The following is a 23,542-nucleotide window of genomic DNA, read 5'->3' as shown; positions in this document are numbered from 1 at the left end:
CAGTTTTATTCAAAGATATTTATAAACAGAAAATGCTTACAATATAGAAAAGTTCAACAGTCCTAATATATAAGGACTCATGGAACAAGGAAAATGTCAGGCTCAAAATACAGATGAGCAATGCATACGAACAGACAAGGAAAAAAGAAAATACAAAGGAATGATACTCAGAAAACAAATTTCTAATTAAGAACAACGAAAGGAGGAAAGCTTTACTCAAAGTTTCTTGTTCATCCTAGCACAACTGAAACACTCTGCACAACCATTTCAGAAAAACAAACATGGATAATATTAATTCAATCACAAAAATTGTCATAGTAAGTGCTCAAAACATGTTACCTATGTGGCAGACACCACAAATATACGATACATTACCTGCGGACCATGCCAGCATTACCTTCACAAAGTCCGTGAGACAGGTTTTTCAGATAACGAGAGGAAAAATAAGGTCAGAACGCAGGTTCATTAACTTTCCTGGAGTCAGAAAACCCCAGTGGGGCCGGGACATTGTACTGGAGCTCTCTATCCTAGAGCCCACACTCTCAGTCACTGAGCTATATACTTTTATCTATAGTTTAAGAGACTTTATTAATGTCAAAAGACTCAAAGCTAAGGGACAGAACAGACATCCCACACCTGGTCTGCTGCTCTTCCCAGCAGGGTGATCCTGGGTTTCAACAACAACCTTATCTTTCTAGCCTGGCATCAATGACACCCGACAGGTCACTTTCACCCCTCCCAGACTGCAGAGAAGGACCAGTGATGCTTTGCCAGGCACACACATTTGTCTTAAATGCCTCCACGTATTTAAGAGAAAAAAAAAAGAAAAAAAATGGTTTAACAGGCCAGTATCTGAAACTACAAGAGCCACTGGTAGAAATAACTCAGTTAGCAAAACACTTACTGTTCGAGTCTCACTGTCTTCACGCTCCGGGTTGACTTTCACAGCAATCGTTGTTATCATACCAACCATTTCTGGGGGAGGCACTGTGTTCTCGGGGATCACTTGAGGGTTCTCAAAGTAGCGGTTCTACATAAAAGTCATAAAAATATTTTTTCCTAAAGTCAAACCCAATATTCATTCCAAAAAAAAAAAAAAGCAAAAAAACACTTGACTTTTTGGTGGAAAAGAACAGCGTGTTCTACATTTTTATGCTGCACCAACTCCACAGTATTTGGGCTCAGCCATTCATTTTCCAATGCCCATTAAAGCCTAAACCAACACACACTAGATATTTACTTTTCCCATAGGACCATAAAGATAACACGACAGGGACCATGTTCTCCATCTTCAACAACAGAAGACAAAAGCTTGCCTAAAAGTATTTTCTACTCTTTTTTTCCCTGGCTAATAAATGATTAAATACAAACCATATTACCTTCCTACCACAGTGAGGCAGGAAAGAAAGCACTCCATTCCTCTTGGGAAGAAACTACGAGCTGGCAGTCCCCACTGATTAATTTTTCACTCTCTAAATAGAGATCAAAGAGGGAACAAGCAAAACACAGGACATTTTTTTTTTCTTGAGACAGTCTCTCGCTCTGTCGCCCAGGCTGGAATGCAGTGGTATGATCTTGGCTCACAGCAACTTTCCACCTCCTGGGTTCAAATGATTCTCCCGCCTTAGCCTCCCAAGTAGCTGGGATTACAGGTACGCACCACCATGCTTGGCTAATTTTTGTATTTTTAGTAGAGACTGGATTTCACCATGTTGGCCAAACTGGTCTCAAACTCTCAGCATCAGGTGATCCACCCACCTAGGCCTCCCAAAGTACTGGGATTGCAGGGGTGAGCCACTGCACCTGGCCAAAACACAGGACATTTTAAAAAGCCAGGACCTCACTGCCAACCTTTGCTCCCAGTGGATTTGGGGGTTCACGTTCAACAAGGCAGCTGCCTATGAAAAGCAGCGCTCGGGCTTTGACAGCAGGGCAGGTGGCAGGACTTGACACCTCAAAGTCACTAATTTTAAGTTTTATACATTCTCCCCAGACTGAAATCCTTTAAATGCCAAAAAGAGTCAATTTTATCCTATATCAATTTAAAAATTTTTTAAAGATTAAAAAAGAAATCTTTAGGCTGGGTGCAGTGGCTCACGCCTGTAATCCCAGCACTCTGGGGGGCTGAGGTGGGTGGATCATCTGAGGTCAGGAGTTCAAGACCAGCCTGACCAACATGGTGAAACCCCGTCTCTACTAAAAATACAAAATTAGCTGGGTGGGGTGCCGCACGCCTGTAATCCCAGCTACTTGGGAGGCTGAGGCAGGAGAACTGCTTGAACTCAGAAGGTGGAGGCTGCAGTGAGCAGAGATTGTGCCACTATACTCCAGCCTGGGCAGACAGAGACCCTGTCCCCCCAGCACCCCCAGCCAAAAAAAAAAAAAAGAATTATGATTCCCAGAAGAACAGTCTGGAAGAAGCTATTCCAAACTGGCAAGAGTGTTTACTTCTAAAAGGAAGGAGATGAGGAGATTTTCCTCCTCTACTCCACAAACCTGTATATTCTGGCACTGCTTATAAAGAGTTCTTAATGAGATCGAAAAAAAGTTAGTAAAATTTAAAAAAAAACTGAAAATATACACCACCTCCCCAAAAAGTCTTCAAGCCTGTAAACTCAACCGTCTTTAAAATGCACAAAGTAAAAACCAAAAGCAAAACCTCCATGTCAATGGTTGCTTACAAGTAAATGAATTATGACAATTATTTTTTTTCCAAAATTTCTACAATAAAAATATATTGCCTTTATGTATAAAAAAAGTACTTAAGTGAAACACAGAAACTAAAAAAGCTATTTTTTTGAATGGCTGACTTATCAACCTAGCTTTTAACCATTACTAAACATTCCCCATTCTAAAATAGTAACCCTTCCCCACACACTATTTCTCCAACCCAACTGTTCTAAAGTCTTTTTGGAATAAGGAAGTATAAACAAATGTCACTAATTAAAACCAAAGTAAAAACATACCACTACTTTTGGAAGCTCCTTGTAAATCTGTTTCACAAAATCCAGAAAATGATGAATCTAAAAAAAGCAGACAGTTTCATTATAGGAAGATATTCATAAACAGAGAATACCTATAATAAATAAGAAAAGTTGTAATTGTCTTACTACATAAGAACTCATAAGAGAGGTAAGAAAAATGGTGGGCTCAAGATACAAATAGGCAATGGATGTGAACAAACAAAAAAATAAGTAAATATAAAGGACTGATAAACAGAAAAGTTTCTGATTTAGGAAGAGCAAAGAGTTGAAAATTAAAATAAATGCCAGTTTTTGCCTTTCAAAAAATAGTAATACACAATGCCTGATAAGATGGAATGAGAGAAAGACTCTCATATACTGTGGGGCCATAAACTACTGAAACCTTCCTAGAAATCAGTTTAACACAGGGGCATTAAAACTTTAATGCCTTTGCCTTGGTAATTCTCCTACAAAGCTAGTCTATGAAATAATTTCAACCGTAAACAAAGGTATTCCATAATAACCATTAAAATAAGAAATTTGAAATACCTTCAATATCCAAAAATAAGGACACCCATAAGAAAGAATACTATGTACCCATTAAAAAATAATTGTGGATGGACACAGTGGCTCATGCCTACAATCCTGACGCTTTGGGAGGCCGAGACTAGAGGATCACTTGAGGCCAGGAGTTTTGAGACCAGCCTGGGCAACACAGACAGACTCTGTCTCTACAAAAATTTTTTAAAAAATCGTATACAGAATTTTTATGACTGTGAAAATGCTTACACTTAACATGATCAAGCTATAAGATGTTACATACAGTATTACCACAATTATGTAGAAAATATACAAAAACATTAAGGTGAGAAAAAGGAAAGAAAAGGCCGGGCACAGCAGTTCATGCCTGTAATCCCAGCACTTTGGGAGGCTGAGGCGGGCGGATCACACGAGGTCAGGAGTTATAGACCAGCCTGGCAACATGGTGAAACCCCATCTCTACTAAAAATACAAAAAAAAAAAAAAAAAAATTAGCTGGGTGTGGTGGCATAAGCCTGTAGTCCCAGCTACTCGGGGAGGCTGAGACAGGAGAATTGCTTGAATCCGGGAGGCGGAGGTTGCAGTGAGCCGAGATTGCACCACTGCACTCCAGCCTGAGCGACAGAGGAAGACTCATCTAAAAAAAAAAAAAAAAAAAAAAAAAAAAGAAAAGGAAAGAAAATCACCAAGACATAAAATCCTGTTTTTGAGATGGTAGGAATCTATTTCATCTTTATGCTTTTAATTTCTAAGTAATTTAATTCAATAAATAATTTTTAATTTTAATAAATAATTTAACAGGCACTTATTTAGGTTATCATCAGAGAAGATATAATTATGGTAAATGTATACTTGCTGCTTACTGTATAGATAGATGCCAATCACTATGCTAAGAACTTTAAACTTTATGTCTAATTCCTCAAATGACATTTTAAGGACATACTATGATTATTGTCATTTTACAGAAAAATCTCCGAAAGGTTACAAACTTAACCAATGTCACACAGCTACTGAATTGCAGAGGTGAGATTCAAACCCGGCTCTGGCTTCAGAGCCCACATCTTAATCTCTGTACAACATACAATGACTTGTACATCATACGCGTAAATACCAGAACAGCCCAAATAACCTGTCAGTTTCGTCATTTAATACACTTCAACTACTGAACCAATTTAGCAAAGTATTGATACAAACATTTTTTTAAGTCACTGTTAAACTCATAAAGAATTGCCCCAAACTTAGGCTGTATTTCTACACTTGAAAACAGTATGTGTTCAGCCAACTTTGAGCAAAAAATTTCACAGAAGGAACATGCTGACACACTTCATAAATGCTATAAGGATTTTAAACAACTTACTTCTTGTGTGATCGGTGGCCTGAACTGTTTGTGTAGCTCAATAATTATCCTTAGACAAATAAGAACATTTTCTTCATTTTCTGTCTAAAAAAAAAGCATTTAAAGAAAGTTATACTTCTGACGACTCGCTTTAAAGGCTAATTTTCTAAGCAGTTTCTGCACACACACTTTCCATCAACCAACTATCGGATTTGCCGAAAATTCATCAGTTCACAGAACACAGTTGTCCCAGACAGAAAGCTTCAGTGTGCCACCAGAAGGGAATCCCACCAGCCAGCTCTGCATGAGTAACCTGGACAGGGGCTTCACTGGCCTTCGTGGCAAGTGGCACCAGGAGCTAAGGACTTCATGGCCCAAATGACACTTTCCATTGTTAGACAATATTGTGAAAAGACCAGTAAAGAATTATTGAGCAAGTGCCAAGGACTGGACCCTGTGCTAAGCACCTTACAAATGCTCTGTGAGGACGGGGTTCCATCTACATTTGACCTGTGAGGGAGCGAAATCTCAGGGGTTAAGCAATGTGGCTGACATGACACAGCAACAAAGCGCTCCAGCCAAGACTGAATCCAAGCTCATCTTTCCAGGGGGCCCAGAAACACGACTGAAATCTAACTGCATCAAGATTAAGAGGGCCGGGCGAGGTGGCTCACGCCTGTAATCCGAGCACTCTGGGAGGCCAAAGCGGGTGGATCACGAGGTCAGGAGTTCAAGACAAGCCTGACCAACATGGGGAAACCCAGTCTCTACTAAAAATACAAAAATCAGCTAGGCATGGTGGCACGGGCCTGTAATCCCAGCTACTTGGGAGGTTGAGGCAAGAGAATCCCTTGAACCCGGGAGGTGGAGGATGCAGTGAGCCAAGATCACACCACTGCACTCCAGACTGGGCCAAGACTTCATCTCAAAAAAAAAGAAAAACTAAGAGAAGCAAGAAAACAGTTTTGGAGGTACCAGATGGATTCACCCCAAGGATGTGAGATACTCTTTATGAGCATGTACTAGGTGGGATGCGCCACACTGGAGATACACACAGAAAGAACAATGCAAGTGAGCCACTCACTGGGCATCTGTGGGCCAGCACCCAGCTCACCGTCCGCAACCATTTCAAAGGTACCTACTACGTCTGGCCAATTCCTCATAACTCAAACAATGATTTTTAATTAAGTAATCTTTCTGAGTGGAGGAAATGGGGGAAAAGGGACATTAAGAAAAATTTTTACTCATGTGACTTGGAATTTGGGCGAAAGATAAAACAGTTGTATAATGCTGAAATTTACCATAAGAAAAATCAGTGAAAGTTTTACATATGGCTATACGACAAGAATTAATTCTCAAAGCTTACCTCTAAAAAGCGAAACATCACAGACAAAACATTTTTTGTGTGAGGACGAAGATGTTCGTTGGTTGGTATTCTATGAATTATTTCAAGTACTAGCTTCCGCAGTTGCTGGCAAGAAAAAATAAATAAATGTAAGGATAAAAATACTTCCAAGGGCTCCAAATTAATTATCTCACACTCTGCAAGTGTCACACAGCTGTTTACACCCAGCACTAGGAATGAACCACCATCCTACAAAATGGACTCAATTTTTGAACAAGTCCTAGAAACTACTTAAATGTAACCCAAAATAAGTACTGCAGATGATCATTTTCAGTATTTCTAAAACTCTGTACCAAATCGACTAAGCCAATTTCTCCTCTTCCACGGCTTATCAGTAAGTTCAACAGACGGACGCTGGTGTACGAACATGGAGTCCATTGAAGATAAAAGAGCAAAACACAAACTGAACATAGTTTGGGATCTCCTCTTACCATCTCGCATTAGCTCGCATAATGCCAACTACCTTGGGCCCAAGGACTAGTTACCACATGAGCTGTACTAAGCTTCTGTGATTCTGTCTGTGGAGCTAACAACTAAAGGTCAAATATGTAAGGTCTTGCACTGGTATGATATAAAAATACTTTATTTACTAATAAGCTGGTATTATGGGAATGTTTTTTAAAAGTTATATTTAAGAGCTACATGCTGGGCCGGGCACGGTGGCCCATGCCTGTAATCCCAGCACTTTGGGAGGACGAGGTGGGCAGATCATGAGGTCAGGAGATCGAGACCATCCTGGCTAACACGGTGAAACCCTGTCTCTACTAAAAAAAAGTACAAAAAATTAGCTGGGCATGGTGGCAGGTGCCTGTAGTCTCAGCTACTTGGGAGGCGGAGCTTGCAGTGAGCCAAGATTGCGCCACTTCACTTCAGCCTGGGCAACAGAGTGAAACTCCATCTCAAAAAAAAAAAAAAAAAGAGCTACATGCTGAAATATTTATAGAAAAAGTGGTAGGCCGGGCACAGTGGCTCACGCCTGTAGTCTCAGCACTTTGGGAGGCCGAGGTGGGCGGATCACCTGAGGTCAGGAGTTCGAGACCAGCCTGGCCAACATGGTCTCTACTAAAATACAAAAACTAGCCAGGCATGGTGGCATGCGCCTGTAATCCCAGCTGCTTGGGAGGCTGAGGCAGCAGAATTGTTTGAACCTGGGAGGCAGAGCTTGCAGTGAGCTGAGTTCGTGCCACTGCACTCCAGCCTGGGTGACAGAGCGAGACTTCGTCTCCCAAAAAAAAAAAAAAAAAAAAAAAAAAAAATATATATATATATACATGGACTATTTCTAAATGATCAAGGTAGGGAGGTATGAACAGTGTGTTGGGGGCGTGTCAATAAAACAAAATTGACCGTGAGCTATAAGAACTGACATTAGGCTAGGCGTAGTGGCTCACACCTGTAATATCAGAATTTTGGGAGGCTGAGGAAGGAGGATCTATTGAGCTCAGGAGTTCAAGACCAGCCTGGGCAACATAGCAAGACCCCCATTCTCTACAGAAAATTTTTTAAAAATTAGCCAGGCATTGTGGCGCACACCAGTAGTCCCAGCTACTGGGGGAGACTGAGGTGGGAGGATCACCTGAGCCCAAGAAGTCAAGGCTGCAGTGAGCTATGATGGCACCACTGCACTCCAGACTGGGTGACAGAGTGAGACCTTGTCTTTAAAAAAAAAAAAAAAAAAAAGAACTGACATTAATAAGACAATAAGATTGGAGTTAGGCAATAGGTATGGGGGGGTCATTCCTTCTTCTGTATACATTTGCACTGGTCTATAGTAAACAGTGTACACACATACGTCATCAGTTGGCAAATGTGAATAATTTAAATTATAAAAGAGACGTCCCAGACAAAAATCAAACCAAGACATGTAACTGAGGCAGCGGTCTTGAACAAAGTTATCCTTATATGACAAAACCTCTTTCATTTTTAAGTGGAACCGTAAGTTTTCTGAGTTAAATCGTAACTGGTCACAATCCCACAGCACCCTTGTCTTCTCATGGTATTTTTTTACATTACCTGTGCTGGCTTCTCCTGAAGAAACTGAACTTCTCCATCTTGAAGAAATGTAAGGAATCGAGGGATGATATGTTCTAGGAATGTAGAATACTGAGGAGATGACGTGACATTCTAATTGTGCAAAAATAAAAGACCCCATTCAGTTATGTGTATGTATTTTCATTTCAAATTCACACATTATAATAACTGCAAAGGAATATAAAACATTTTAGCCAAAAGCAAATTTGTACTACTTGTATTATTTAGTAATAACATAATTTTAAATTAGGATGATTGTATTTCTGAAATCCAATTCAGGAGAACTAAGTGCTAACTTTTCCTATTAAAATTAGAAATACCAATCCTTTGGAAAATGCTGAACCTGGAACCCGTACTAGCTTGTCTCTGCCACGATCTAAGTATGAAACCTCTATGAAGTTATTTAGCTTCTAGGTCTCAGTTTCTTGATCTGGAAAATGAAGAGCCTGAGCAAACCAATGTATTAGTTAGATGTATATTCATTATGTACTAATTAGATGTATACTAATTACATTATAATCTAATCTAATCCATTACTGATCCTAGTACTGATTTCAAAAGAATAGGAAGGGCCGGGCACTGTAGCTCATGCCTGTAATCCCACCACTTCAGGAGGCTGAGGCAGGAGGATCCCTTGAGCCCAGAAGTTCAAGACCAGCCTGGGCAACAGAGCAAGACTCCATCTCTACAAAAAAATTTTTTAAAAAAGCTGGGCATTGTGGCACGTGCCTGTGCTGTGGTCTTAGCTACTCAGAGGGCTGAAATAAAAGGATCACTTCAGACTGGGAGTTCAAGGCAGCAGTGAGCTATGATGGTGCCATTGCACTCCAGCCTGGGCAACAGCATGAGATCCTGTCTCTATTTAAAAAAAAAAAAAAAAAAAAAAAGGAGAATAGGAAATAAAACTATAGCATGAAGATACTAGGGCAGTTTCTGGGTCCCACTTAGGAAGTAGAAACTTTGGACAGTTACCCAAACTCTCTGGGGATATTATTTCCCGCCTTCCTTATAGGACTATTGTGAAGACTGCATGAGTTAATATATGCAAAGTTTATGAAGTTTCTAACCCTGCCTACAGGAAATGCTCGGAAGTGTTGTGTTGTTATTTACAGAGCGCTTACACGTCAAATACTGTGTTGTGTGCCTTTTAGTCTTTCTCATTTAGTCTGAGATGGGTATTATCTCTAAGATAGGTATTACCTCCATTTCACAGATAAGGAAAGAGGATCTAAGAGGTTAAGTTTTGAAAATGGGCACACTGGCTGGTCTGTAGTCCCAGCTACTCAGGAGGCTGAAGTGGGAGGATCACTGGAGCCCAGGAATTGGAGGCCAGCCTGGGCAATATAGCAAGACCTCATATCAAAAAAAAAAAAAAAAAAAAGGTAAAGTTTTGGAAGTGGATTCAAATCAAGTATATCTAACACCCAAATCCTTTTTCTTGTTTAATGCTTCACTTATTCATTCAACAAATATTTACTAAACTCCTATCATGTGCTCAAAAGGGATAAAATAATGAACAGAACACATAATATTCATGCCCTCAGAGATGGGGGAGGCAGCAGCAGAAGGGAGACAGATATCAAACAAAAAGACTAAGGATACAGAACCATGAGGGGGGATATGCTAACAACTAAGGGAACATATAACTGTGAGACATCATTTACTAAATGTAACCAAGGGCGGAGGACACCTCCCTGAAGAAGTGACATTTACACTAAAACTTGAAAGGCAAGTAAGGGCTACCCATGAAAAGGTAGAAAAGAAGATTCTAAGAAAATCACATGCAAAGCCACGAAATCAAGAGAAAGCACGTGTAAAAGGCATATCAACAGAGTTCAGCATGATGGAGAAGGAAGCATAAAACAAAGGAGTTCAACTTTTAAGTTTTTTTTTGAGACGGAGTCTTACTCTGTCCCCCAGGCTGGAGTGCAATGGCGTGATCTTGGCTCACTGCAAACTCTGCCTCCAGGATCCAAGTGATTCTCCTGCCTCAGCCTCTCGAGTAGCTGGGACTACAGGCATGCGCCACCACACCTGGCTAACTTTTTTTTTTTTTAAGTGGAGATAGGGTTTCACCATGTTGGTCAGGCTGGTCTTGAACTCCTCATCTCAGGTGATCCACCTGCCTTGGCCTCCCAAAGTGCTGGAATTACAGGCATGAGCCACCACACCTGGCCTGGAGTTCAACCTTTTTTTTTTTTTTTTTTGAGACGGAGTCTCGCTCTGTCACCCAGGCTGGAGTACAGTGGCGTGATCTCGGCTCACTGCAAGCTCTGCCTCCTGGGTTCACGCCATTCTCCTGCCTCAGCCTCCCGAGTAGCTGGGACTACAGGCGCCCACCACCACGCCTGGCTAATTTTTTGTATTTTTGGTAGAGATGGGGTTTCACCGTGTTAGCCAAGATGGTCTCGATCTCCTGACCTCGTGATCTGCCGCCTCAGCCTCCCAAAGTGTTGGGATTACAGGCGTGAGCCACCGCACCTGTCCTGGAGTTCAACTGTTACTATCAGGAGTCTGACAAGCTGCTGAGACCAGACACCTGGGCAGTTAAATGTGAGGCTGAAGAGAAAGATCTGGAGTTGTCTATCATATAATGTAATTTCAGAAGAGGTGTCTATAAAGGAAGGACAGTGAAACAGTCAAAAATCAGAAAGCAGTATGGAGCAAGGAAAGAAAACCACTACGGTGTTTTTGTTTTTTTTTTGTTTTTTTTTTTTTTTTGAGATGGAGTTTCACTCTTGTCACCAGGCTGGAGTGCAATGGCACAATCTCGGCTCACTGCAACCTCCGCCTCCAGGTTCAAGTGATTCTCCTGCCTCAGCCTCCGGAGTAGCTGGGATTACAGAGCCCACCACCACGCCCAGCTAACACACCTGAGCACCTGTCTCCTGGGTCAACTCGGTGCAGATTTCTGGGGCCTCCACTCACACAGAACACTGTATGGGAGGCGGCCCCAGAAGCTGTGCAGGAATCAAATAGCTTCTCTTCAAGCAGACAGTGCATTTGTCGGGCAGAGGAACTGTGTTTGGCACCTTTCACCCCTAAAGGTTAAGACTTTTTATGAAACACCCACAATCAAGGATTCAAGGAAAAGAGGGAGAAGATTCATGCTGGAACACTGAACTAACTGCCAGGTTATCAAGAAGTCAAACATATTTGCCTGTAAGTCCATATTAACTACTAATTATACAGCTTTCAAATATCTGCATTTCAAATGTCTCTAGTAGGGCTGGGCACAGTGACTCACACCTGTAATCCTAGCACTTTATTTAGGAGGACAAGGTGGGACTATTGCTTGGGCCCAGGAGTTCAAGACCAGCTGGGGCAACATAACAAGACCATGTCTAAAAAAAAAAGAGAATTTCTCCAGTTAGAAAGATTCACTCAAGCTGGGCATGGTGGTGCACGCCTGTAGTCCCTGCTACTCGGGCTGAAGCAGGAACATCATTTGAGGCCAGGAGTTCAATGCTGTGGTATGCTATGATGGTGCCTGTGAATAGGTACTATACTCCATAGCGAGACGCTGTCTCTAAAAAAAATTTTTTATAATTAAAAAAAGATTCATTCAACAAGCTGCCTGGTTATTCTGCAAGTATCTCAACTCAGCCACCAGCTTTTTGATCCAGATAAATTGTTCATGTGATTCTTAACCTGAGGGTTTATTTTGTCTTGAAAGATGGCCCATTTAATAATGAACCTGTAAGACTCCTGAAATCACTGGGAGTTTTTAAATGTCACTCACTTCATGTAGACATTTTTCTGCACAGTAGCAATTTAGAGAACTGCTTCTTGATGGTCATTCTAGTATTTAATTCTTTGAAGAATTCAGTCATCTGAATTTCACTTAAGGTAAATGTTGATATACAGATTGCAAAAGTCATTACTTGGAAAAGCCCTAACTATACTGCCTCGCATAGATACATATACATGGATATATATAGATATATATACTGTTGCCCAGGCTGGAGTGCAGTGGCATGATCTCCACTCATTGCAACCTCTACCTCCCAGGTTCAAGTGATTCTCTGCCTCAGCCTTCCGAGTAGCTGGGACTACAGGCCAGGCATGTGCCACCATGCTCAGCTAGATTTTTGTATTTGGAGTAGAGACAGAGTTTCACCATGTTGGCCAGGTTGGTCTTGAACTCCTGGCCTCAAGTGATCCACCCGCCTCGGCCTCCCAAAGTGCTGGGATTACAGGCATCAGCCACCACATCCAGACTTGCCCCACTAACTTTTAGTTGTTAATCAATGCATCTGAGACCAAAAGCCAGGAAGGAGGTAACCTGCTAACTGCAAATACTAAAAAGAAGAATAAAGTCTCAAAACCTCAGAAGGGTCAGATATTTACAGATATTTAATCCAGATAGCCGTATGTCCATAGTCGGTGCCCTGACTCACCGGCTTGTTCCTGCAGGTTCACAGACTGTCTATGATTTCAGCCTCTCCAACAAACCTGCCAGAACTATGGTTCTCTCAGATCAGTTCTTCCAATAAAATGCAGAATGCAGGCATATCCTCTTCTGCCTCTCACCTCTTTATATATATATATTTTAAACAGCTCGTTTTAGCAGCTTGGGCAGAAAAGCAAGCTCTTTAGCTAGATCTCTAAACATTTCGTTTTTTTTTCTAGCTCAGCTCAAGGCAACAAGTCCTTAAAAATGTCTATTAAAAAGCTAAAATACTATCCATTACTACAAATAGTAGGGTATTTAATTCAACCCCACTAGCATGTATTTAATGTTTATTAATACAAAAGACCTTACAGAAGATAGGGAATATTTTCTCTATTGTTCTTTGATTATTATTCTCATATTAAAAAAAAGAAATGTTGGCTGGGCGCAGTGGGTTACACCTGTAATACCAGCACCTTGGGAAGCCAAAGCAGGAGGATCGCTTGAGCCCAGAGTTCGACCAGACTGGGCAACATAGCAAGACCCTGTCTCTAAAAAAAAAAAAAGAAAAATTAGCCAAGCATAGTGTCTCGCACCTGTAATATCAACTACACAGGAGGACCACTTGAGCCCAGGAGTTCAAGGCTGCAGTGAGCTGTGACTGCACCACTGTACAACAAGACCCTGTCTCTTAAAATTTTTTTTAATCAAATAAACAATAGAAATCGGAAACGTGATCCTTTTGTAGTTTGTAAGTGTGATGATTGGGGTTTCAAGCTCATGTGTGAGACGTGCCTCCCTCAAACCTTGTTATGATATCAGCACATTACTCATCTGATGTGACAAAAATAAGTAACAAATGTGACTTTCTCATCTGTCTATGAGACTAACTGGTACCCAGGTGAACCAAAAAGTTGGGCAAAATACGAGATAACTTTTTTCAGGTATTGGATTAGGGCCAGTAACAGAGCATGACTTCCAAGAGAAGAGAAATTTACATGCTGAGCCCCATGACCACCATGGCTCTCTGCCTAGGTACAATTTTCCAACTGGGGTTCAGCAAGCTGGGTCCAAGCAGGGGTCAGGGCCTGCTGAGCTGAGGAGTAAAATCCTCAGTGTTCAGGAGAGCTAAAGTGGCTGGAATCTGCAGGGCACAGCACCAGAGAAAAGCAAACCACAGAGCAGGGGAATGGGGAGTGTCTCCAGTGAGGCTAGCTGAGGGCTGGACTGCACACACACAGGGTGACACTGCCTGAAGCTCACCACAGTGTACCTGCTGTAAGACTGAGAGATGCGGCTGGGCGTGGTGGCTCACGTTTGTAATCCTAGCATTTTGGGAGGCTGAGTGGGTGGATCGCTTGAGGTCAGGAGTTCGTGACCAGCCTGGGCAACATGGCAAAACCCCATCTCTACTAAAAATACAAAAATTAGTGGGGCATGGTGGTGCACATCTGTGGTCCCAGCTACTCCAGAGGCTGAGGTGGGCCCAGGAAGTTGAGACTGCAGTGAGCTATGACCACACCACTGTACTCCAGCCTGGGTGACAGAGGGAGACCCTCAAAAAAAAAAAAAAAAAAATTGCAAGATGAATGAAGATACCATACATCTAGCAATGTTAGAGGATGCTGGATTTCAAGCCTAGCCAGAATGCAAAGACCTACTTAACATCTTAATAACATCCCAGACCTCACACATCCAGCTAGACCATGTCCTAGAATAAGGCCTATTCTAGACCAACCCCAACAAAGCCTAAAATCAACCTCTGATGAGATCCACAGGCAGAATTTGGAGGTTGAATCCCACCAAGTTAGAGACCTGAGAAATACCCTGGGCTATCCACAGATCCTCCCCAAAACATAAAACCAAGCCTATGCAAATTCAGTGGGATCAACTGGTAACTGAACTGCCTACTACGACAAAACGTCGACATTCTTCAGAGAGAGATAACAGGATCTAGAGTCCCTACGATGTCTCACAAGTAATGTCCACTGTACAATAAAAAAATTACTAGACGGTTGGGCACAGTGGCTCACATCCATAATCCCAGCACTTTGGGAGGCTGAGGCAGGTGGATTGTTTGAGTCCAGGAGTTTGAGACCAGCCTGGGCAACGTGGTGAAACCTCATCTCTACAAAATATACAAAAATTAGCCAGGCGTGGTAGTACATGCTTGTAGTCCCAGCTACTTAAGAGGCTGAGTGGAAGGCTCACCTGAGCCCAAGAGGTTGAGGTTGCTGTGAGCTGAAATTGTACCACTGCACTCCAGCCTGGATGACAGTAAGACCTTGTCTCCAAATATATAAATTACTAGACAAAGAAACAGGATAACGTGGCCCACAGCCAATAGAAATTGACCTTCACATAGCCCAAATATTGGCTTCAATACTCGAAGACTTTAAAGCAGCCCTCATACAGTAAATATGTTCAAAACATAAAAGAAGAATATGGTCTTAATAAACGAAGATGGGGAATCTGCAGATAAATGAAATCTATGAAGAACCAAATGGAAATTCTAGAACTGAAACCACAATAACTCAAATTTAAAACAATACAAAAAATAAACTGAAATTCTAAGAAAACCCCAGCAGGTTGGAGATAACAAAAAAATTCTCAGAAGATCAGAAATTATCCAATCTAAAGGACAAAAAGAAAAAAGAATGAAGAAAAACAAAAAGTGTCTGAGGGACATGCAGGACAATATAAAATTGCGGGACGTGAGGTCCACAAGAGAGAAAGTTCTTTCTTGATCAAGGTCACAGATGTTCTAATTAGCAGAACCAGAAATGACATCCAGATCTCATTGCATAAGAATACACCATCAAACTACCTGAACATAACAAATTCACAACATAAATCTGAGTGCATCTCGGCCGGGCACAGTGGCTCATGCCTGTAATCCCAGCACTTTGGGAGGCCAAGGCAGGAGGATCACCTGAGGTCGGAGTTCAAGGAAAGGCTGGCCAACATGGTGAAACCCCGTCTCTACTAAAAATAAAAAAAATCAGCCGGGTGTGGTGCACACCTGTAATCCCAACTACTTGGGAGGCTAAGGCAGGAGAATCGCTTGAACCCGGGAGGCGGAGGTTGCAGTGAGCCAAGATCATGCCACTGCACTCCAGCCTGGGCGACACAGCCAGACTCCGCCTCAAAAAAGACAATAAACAGGCCAGGTGAGGTGGCTCACGCCTATAATGCCAGCACCTTGAGAGGCTGAGGCAGGTAGATCACCTGAGGTCAGGAGTTCAAGGCCAGCCTGACCAACATGGTGAAACTCCGTCTCTACTAAAAATACAAAAATTACCCGGGCATGGTGGAAGGCACCTATAATCTCAGCTACTCTGGAGGCTGAGTCAGGAGAATCGCTTGAACCCGGAAGGCAGAGGCTGCAGCGAGCCAAGATCACGCCACTGTACCCCAGCCTGGGCGACAAGAGCGAAACTCCGTCTCAAAAAAAAAAAAAAAAAAAAGAAAGAAAGAAAAATACAAGAATAAATCTGAGTGCATCCCAACAGGCATGGTAGCCTATAAGAGCTACCATATTTTAAAATGAAAAAATGTTGTTAAACCAACCAAAACAAAACTGACAATCCTCAACATGGTACGGGGTTCGCTATCACTAGCGCGAAGATGGAAAACACTGTGTACAAAGTTTCAGATTTCAGTTTCGAAATATAATAAATTACTTGAACAAAGACAATGATCTTTGAGTTGCTAGTAAAAAGACTGACAAAGCAGGAACAGGAAAGTGCGTAAGAATATTCACCTCAAAATGAAATATACAAAATATAATGCTCATACCTCAAAATTTTCACTAACTTCTTGCATCATTTTCAACTTTGTTTCATCAGCTGTGAACAGCAAAACAAGCATCAGGTAATTGAAATTATGTTAAGGAAATTATGTTAATGCAAAACTTGGATTTAGTAATTTAAGAGAAGCAATCAGATCTTATCAGTTTGACTGTCATGGCCTAATAGAAGGCACATAGCTAGTTCCCTACAACCAGTCGCACACATTTGTACTCCCAGGCATACACGTGCATGCGCTGACAAGCATATACACACACACACAAACACACACACGTGCCTCTTTGGGGCTCCAGCTAGTATTACTCATCACTTTGCTTCTCTACAAGGTAGAGAAAAGGAAAACGAGAATAAAAGTTAATGTTACGATTAATCTCAAAGTGCACAACATTTGAGCTGAGATAAATGTGTCATATTTATGCATTTCTTTTTTTTCTTTTCTTTTTTTTTTGAGAGGGAGTCTCGCTCTGTCACCCAGGCTGGAGTGCAGTGGTGTGATCTCAGCTCACTGCAACCTCTGCCTTCCGGGTTCAAGCGATCCTCCTGCCTTAGCCTCCCAAGTAGCTGGGACTACAGGCGTGAGCCACCACGCCTGGCTAATTTTTGTATTTTAGTAGAGACGTGGTTTCACCACGTTGGCCAGGCTAGTCTGAAACTCCTGATATCAGGTGATCCACCCGCCTCGGCCTCCCAAAGTGCTGGGATTGCAGACGTGAGGCACCGCATCCAGCCTTATTTACACATTTCTTAATGACAAAAAGGATCAACTCACGTGTATTCACATCTGTGAGAGCTGCTACGAACTGAAGGTACTTTTTCATCAAAGTGGTCTGGTCAACGACCGTGGCCCCCTGTGTTGCAACAAACGCCATTTTTCTTTTGGGCTGGTTTGCTTCTCAAGAGAAAAGTATCAGGTCCATGAGTTCAGCCAGCCTATGAAAAGAAGCATAGAGTTGGTCAACTTACGGAGGCCACAGGATCACAATCTCTGTGAAAATCTTACCTAAATGCCTATATAATCGATATGCTTTCATCTTAATCCAGAATCTAACACTATTTCTTCTGGTTTTTTTAATATGAAGTTTACCCAACTCCATTTTGTCTATTAATTTTGAAACATGATTTTTGTAAGCAGATACTGTTCTTTCCTACGGTATTTTCTCTTTCTCTGAGTCAGGGGTTGGCAAACATTTTCTGTAAAGAGCCACATAGTAGATATTTTAATCTTTGTGGCCACGCAGTCTGTCACAACTACTCAGCTTTGCTATAACCAGAAAGCAGTCACAGACAGACAACATGTAAATAAATGAGTGAGGCTGTGTTCCAATAAAACTTTATTTATGGACACTGAAATCTGAATTTCATGTAACTCTCATTTACCATGAAATATCCTTCCTCTTTTCCCCAGCCATTTAAAAATATAAAACCATTCTTAGTTCATGGGCGGTATAAAAACATGCAGCAGGCCAGGCGCAGTGGCTCACGCCTGGAATCCCAGCACTTAGGAAGGCGAAGGCAGGGAGATCACGAGGTCAGGAGTTCCAGACCAGCGTAGCAAACATGAGGAAACCCCATCTCTACTAAAAATACAAAAATTAGCCAGGCGTGGTAGCCGGCACCTGTAATCCCAGCTACTCAGGAGGCTGAAGCAGAATCACTTGAACCCGGGAGGTGGAGATTGCAGTGAGCCAAGATTGTGCCACTGCACTCCATCCTGGACAATAGAGCAAGATTCAGTCTCGGGGGAAAAAAAAAAAAAAACGCAGGCAGCAGGCTGGATTGGGGCAACCTTGGTCGTACGTGTGACTGGTTCCCAAACTTCAGCGGACATCAAAATCCCCAAGTGCCAAAGGTGGGCTCCCAAGCAGCACCCCTCCAGACTGTGGTTATGTGAGGGGCACGGGAAACCATAAATTCTGTTTGTAGCTGCCAGGCAGTAGGCACTCAACGGCTGCTCCCAGCTGACACACAGATGGAGACTTGGTTTCTATTTTAACAGGTGTCACAAAGTATCCCGAGAAGCTGGTGAAATAAGTTGCTTTCACCCCTCCTCCTTCCATAATCCCGCTTTGCACTAACAGGTGGTTTCACGGCTTCGTTTTCCTTCAACAGACACATCAGGACCTCCTTTGCTGGCCTACCGGATACACTGCTTTGCAGCTGACACAGGTGACACTAGAGAGCTCCTTCCGGCCACTCTCTCCTAGACACCAAAAACCCTTCTTCCATACAGAGAGCATGCCCACAGGTGTCCCACAACAAGCCCACCAGAAGCCCCAGCCCGCTGGCTCCGGGTAGGAAAAGCCACGAAGGAAACCAAGGCGGGGGAGTCTGTCATGCCCTGCTAGAAGACCTGGCAACTGCCTGTTTCAGATGACACCCTCTTCCCCAACTCCATCGGCCCAAAGCATGGGGGTCACGGCCTCTCCCTACCCATCCCCATCCGAGGGGACCCAGGACTCGGGATCACGGTCTCTCCCTACCCATCCCCATCCGAGGGGACCCAGGACTCGGAATCACGGTCTCTCCCTACCCATCCCCATCCGAGGGGACCCAAGACTCGGAAGTCACGGCCTCTCCCTGCCCATCCCCATCCCAGGGGACCCAAGACTCGGGGTCACGGCCTCTCCCTGCCTAAGAACCTCCCTAGTCCTGTCCAAACTTCCCCCTTCCCACGGAAGTCGTCAACTCTTCCACTTCCCGGGGTCCCGCGGAGCCTGGGGGCCCTGGCCGGGGGAAAACGCCCCCATTCAGCGTGTCTGAGGGAAAGCAACTTCACCACGCCGGACGCCGAAGGCCCAGGCCGGGCCGGCGCCGCGCCCGCTCCTACTCCCGGGGACAAACTGCCCCGCCGCCCCCAGACCCCGCCGAGCCCTGCCTGAGGCGGCGCCGCCGGGCCAGAGGGGGCGCTGTGGTCGCCGCTACCTTCGCTCCCCGCGCCGGGCCTAACGAGTCCAGTGCCTGCGTAGAGGCCCGGAGGTGCCAGGTTGGCCGGGGGGGCGCCTCCGGAGGGACAGGCCCCCAACGTCCCACCCGACCTCTCAGCTCACAAACGGCCCTTCGGTTCCCTCCTTTTGTCGCCGTCCCCGGCGCTCCGCGACCGCGTCCCAGGCGAAGCTACGGCGAGCGCCGAGCGCCAATTCCCGCGCCCGCGAGCGCTGCGCCTCCCACAGCTTCCTCTCAGCTCGGCCGCAAACGCCATCGGCCCGCAGCCCCGGGTGGGCTCTGGCTGGGGCCTAGCGGATCCCGAGGCGCTCAGAGCCCCCCGCTCCATCCCTCCGCGGAGCCGCCGCGCCGCAGAGGCCTCCCCGCGCCTGGGGGCCGCGCGCACCTCCCGGGGCCGTTCGGACGCCCGCCGGCCAACTTACCCCGACCTCGGCGGCCCGGCTCCTGCAGGCCCGGCCCGCGACCCCTGCGACCCCCAGCCGAGCCCTCGTCGCAGCCGCTCAGCCGCGCGCAGTCCCGCCCCCGCTTAAAGCGGCAGCGCCAGCCGACCGAGCACCAGGCCCCGGCGCGCCGCCCCCAAGTGGGTGCGGCCTGCGCGGGCACGGGGAGGGGCGTCCGCCGTCCGGGTGGGCCCCGGCCCTTTAAACCACCGACAGCCATGACTGGGCCGGGCCGGCGCCCAGGTTCTAGGGGCTCCTTTTTCCCTGAGTCTCTTCCCAGGAGCCAGGCCTCGGGGAATGCCCGGGGACCCTGGGGGCGGTGGGCACCTGTGGGGGGGGGGGTCTTCCCGAGTTGGCAGCGATGGGGCCCAGGTATTGTCCACCACTGAACTGAAGGTGGCAGGCAGGGTAGGGTTTGCCACCCCTACTGCTCGCTCCCGGTCCCCGCTGCCCTCCTGGGGTTCTTCTCGGGCCGCAGAATGGAGAGGAGGCCAGGAGGGTCTTTGGGACGGCTGGAGATGGACCGAGACCCTGTTAGTAAAAGAAAGTCCGGGTGGGCTTTCTGGAAGTGGCCGCCCAGGTGCAGAAAGGCCCCATTGATTCTGCAGCTGCTTTACCTCCGAGGCTGGATCCACATGGCAGGCAGTGCTACCTCCAACAAAACTGGACGGAGAGAGGCCTCAGGCCAGGCCAGAGCAATGAAGGGATAGAGTGGGGATGGAGCCAGGGGAGGTGGCATGGGCCAGACCAAAAGGTGTCTCCAAGGGAAAGGTACAGTCAGGCGCCATGGTTACCATGTTACAGGGACAGAGTGTGGAAGCATGACGTGAACTTGGCCACCTCCAGGCCCTGGTTCCACCTCCTACACCTTCCTTCACCTACCCCCCACCCTCACCCCATTTATCACTAACCCACCAAGATCATTATGTTTCCTTCCTAGACACATCTCACACCCTACAATAAATAAATGTTTCAGTCCCCGTGGATACCCTGGAGGGGAGGTGCTCTTTTCTGAAACAAGCTCCTTGCTCGTTTAATGTTGCCACACGCGAACAAGGCCACAGCTGAAATGTTGGGATTGTGAATGGATGTTTTTAGTACCAGTTAATTCTGCCCCAGGAGAAACAAAATGGCTCAGAATAGCCCTTCCATCACGGAAGAGGTTGCCTGTTTGCAAGCAAAATCTGCTATTGTCTTACCTCCGCTGCCCCCAAAAAAGTGGGATGTCCAAGACGGCTGTGGTGGCTCATGCCTGTAATCCCAGCATTTCAGGAGGCCAAGGTGGGAGGACTGTTTGAGTTCAGGAGTTCATGACCAGCCGGGGCAACATAGCGAGACCTCGTCTTTGCAAAAAATACAAAAATTAGTCGGGCTTAGTGGCAGGCACCTGTGGTCCCAGCTACTGGGGAGGCTGAGGTGGGAGTGAGACTTTGTCTCAGAAAATAAAAATAAAAAAAGAATAAGATCTCCAAAGTTGAAGACTGAAATATTTGAGGGCTGAAATTAGTGTGCTAAACAATTGTTTAATATTGTTTTTTGAGGGGAGTTAGGAAAACAGCTGTAGAAGCTTTTTTAAAATAAGTTTTGGCTCAATTGCATATGATAAAGACCTACAGTCAAGCCTGGCCCTAACACTGGCAAAAATCCCTGCACTTTCAGGTGGCCTAAGTGTCTATCAAAGTAGTCATTCACACTTTCATGATTTTTGCCTGTTTTCTTGTCTGTCTCCTGAATTAGAGGTGAGGGACAGTGTCAACTTCATCCTGATCAGGTAAATTAGATCGCATTCACTCCTCTGCCTAAAATCCTTCAGGATTTTTGGAGATTTTTTCGGAATCCCAGCTATTCAGGAGGCTGAGGTGGGAGGATTGCTTCAGGCAAGAAATTTGAGACCAGCTTGGGCAACATAGTGAGACCCCATCTCTAAAAAATATTTTAAAAATTATCAGGGCATGGTGGCATGCACCTGAAGTCCCAGCTACTCGGGAGGCTAAGGCAGGAGGATCGCTTAAGCCCAGGAGTTCAAGTCTGCAGTTAGCTGTGATCACGCTACTGCACTCCAGCCTAGGCAACAGAGAGAGGCCCTATCTCTAAAAAACAAAGGAATAGGCCAGGTTCGGTGGCTCACACCTGTAATCCCAACACTTTGGGAGGCTGAGGCGGGTGGATCACTTGAGGCCAGGAGTTTGAGACCAGCCTGGCCAACATGGTGAAACCCCATCTCTACTAAAAATACAAAAATTAGCCAGGCGTGGTGGTGGGTGCCTGTAATCCCAGCTATTTGGGAGGCTGAGGCAGGAGAATCGCTTGAACCCAGGAGGCGGAGGTTGCAGTGAGCCAAGATGGCACCACTGCACTCCAGCCTGGGTGACAGAGCAAGACTCTGTCTCAAAAAAAAAAAAAGGATATCCCTGAACTCATTTTGTCCCCTCCAAGCTACCCCAGGATTTAGCCCCAAATGCGTCTCCCAGGAGCTGATTCCGAGTCATTGTTACCTGCCCAGCGGCCCCACACCTCCCATAGTTAATTTCCAATGCAGGACAATGAGGATGTGTGGTGGGGATACGGACCCAAGGGCTGTTGCCCTCGAATGACCAAAGAAGATTTGATTATAACACCTTGCTAGGGCCAACAGACCAACTAACACTAACTTGCTTTAGAAAGACTTTCATCAACAAGAATTGACACCAAAGAAGTGTGAACTTTTCATTACCCAGAAAAATTTAATTAACCAAAACAGCCACCGTCCATCCCCCATCGCCCCCCCCTCCCCGCCCAGAGCCAGGCGAATGAGGTCTGACTGTTCACAGCATCTGATCTGTCCCCAGGTCCCAGACCGTTACCTGTGGCTGCTGTTCTGGACGTTTGGCCCCAGGCATTGCCTGTTAAGTTTGCCCTCGGTGTCTGTTCTGACCGATGCTCATCTCACCAGGGGAGAGAATGTCCCCTCTGTGTTGCTTTGTGATCATATGAGATGGTGTCTGCGAAAGCAGTCCAAGGTCAGTCCGGGGGAGGCACGGACAAATGGTTTCCAACACCGAATCATGTTCAAGGCTTTGGGGGCGTTATCAAGGGGAGGCCTCATCTTATTCTTTCAGCCATTCCACAAGCATCTACTTTGCACCAAACTACATGCTAAGTACCAGGCACCCAGACACATGGCATAGGCGAGGATGCTGGGAGGAGGGTCAAAGTCACCCTGGTAAGAGGTATCTGTGGCCCCTATAGGCTAGACTGGGAGAATTTGTGGAAAAAAAAAATGACTCTTGAGGCCGAGCACGGTGGCTTATGCTTGTAATTCCAGTATTTTGGGAGGCTGAGGCAGGAGGATCACTTGAGACTAGGAGCTCGAGACCAGCCTGGGCAACATAGTGAGACCCCCATCTCTACCAAAAATCTGAAAAATTAGCTGGGCATGGTAGTGCATGCCTGTAGTCTCAGCTACTTGGGAGGCTGAGGTGGGAGGATCACTTAAGCCCAAGGGTTAGAGGGTGCAGTGACCTATGAGTCACAATTGTGCCACTGCACTCCAGACTGGGCAACAGGGAGAGAACCTGTCTCAAAAAAAAAAGGAGGATGACCAAGAAGACTCTTGGGATGGTCAGACGCATTTGTACCCAGACAACTTAGTGCTGTGCTTTCCACTTCAGTAGCCACTAGCCCCATGTGCAGTGTGGCCCAT

General features: G+C 45.2%; 1 protein-coding gene and 2 non-coding genes across 17 annotated transcripts in view; 1 reads left to right on the top strand and 2 right to left on the bottom strand.

The window, feature by feature from the left end:
- TRRAP (transformation/transcription domain associated protein) overlaps positions 1-19,974 on the bottom strand; it is a 135,339-nt gene extending 115,365 nt beyond the window's left edge. For 14 of the 15 annotated variants that reach the window (XM_054560183.2, XM_054560188.2, XM_054560187.2 and 11 more), the window contains exons 1-8: positions 19,843-19,974; positions 17,247-17,407; positions 16,467-16,516; positions 8,258-8,368; positions 6,206-6,310; positions 4,861-4,944; positions 2,967-3,023; positions 905-1,030 (exon numbers count right to left, since the gene is read on the bottom strand). In XM_054560183.2, the coding sequence (XP_054416158.1) occupies positions 905-1,030; positions 2,967-3,023; positions 4,861-4,944; positions 6,206-6,310; positions 8,258-8,368; positions 16,467-16,516; positions 17,247-17,346 (633 nt within the window). In that variant the 5' untranslated portion in view covers positions 17,347-17,407; positions 19,843-19,974. Of the gene's footprint in view, positions 1-904; positions 1,031-2,966; positions 3,024-4,860; positions 4,945-6,205; positions 6,311-8,257; positions 8,369-16,466; positions 16,517-17,246; positions 17,408-19,399; positions 19,538-19,842 lie in introns of those variants that run through there. The other variant, XM_054560184.2, reaches the window with a different exon arrangement.
- LOC112134505 (small nucleolar RNA U13) lies at positions 13,405-13,508 on the top strand. The gene has a single exon (XR_002915922.1). It is a non-coding gene; the product is annotated as a small nucleolar RNA U13 (small nucleolar RNA).
- Positions 16,603-16,798, bottom strand: LOC129060762 (small nucleolar RNA ZL1). The gene has a single exon (XR_008527642.1). It is a non-coding gene; the product is annotated as a small nucleolar RNA ZL1 (small nucleolar RNA).
- Positions 19,975-23,542: the final 3,568 nt, after the last annotated feature.

The sequence above is a fragment of the Pongo abelii genome, chromosome 6 (genome assembly GCF_028885655.2).
Source record: "Pongo abelii isolate AG06213 chromosome 6, NHGRI_mPonAbe1-v2.0_pri, whole genome shotgun sequence".
Lineage (NCBI taxonomy): Eukaryota > Metazoa > Chordata > Mammalia > Primates > Hominidae > Pongo > Pongo abelii.
This window is presented reverse-complemented; position numbering and strand designations above follow the sequence as displayed.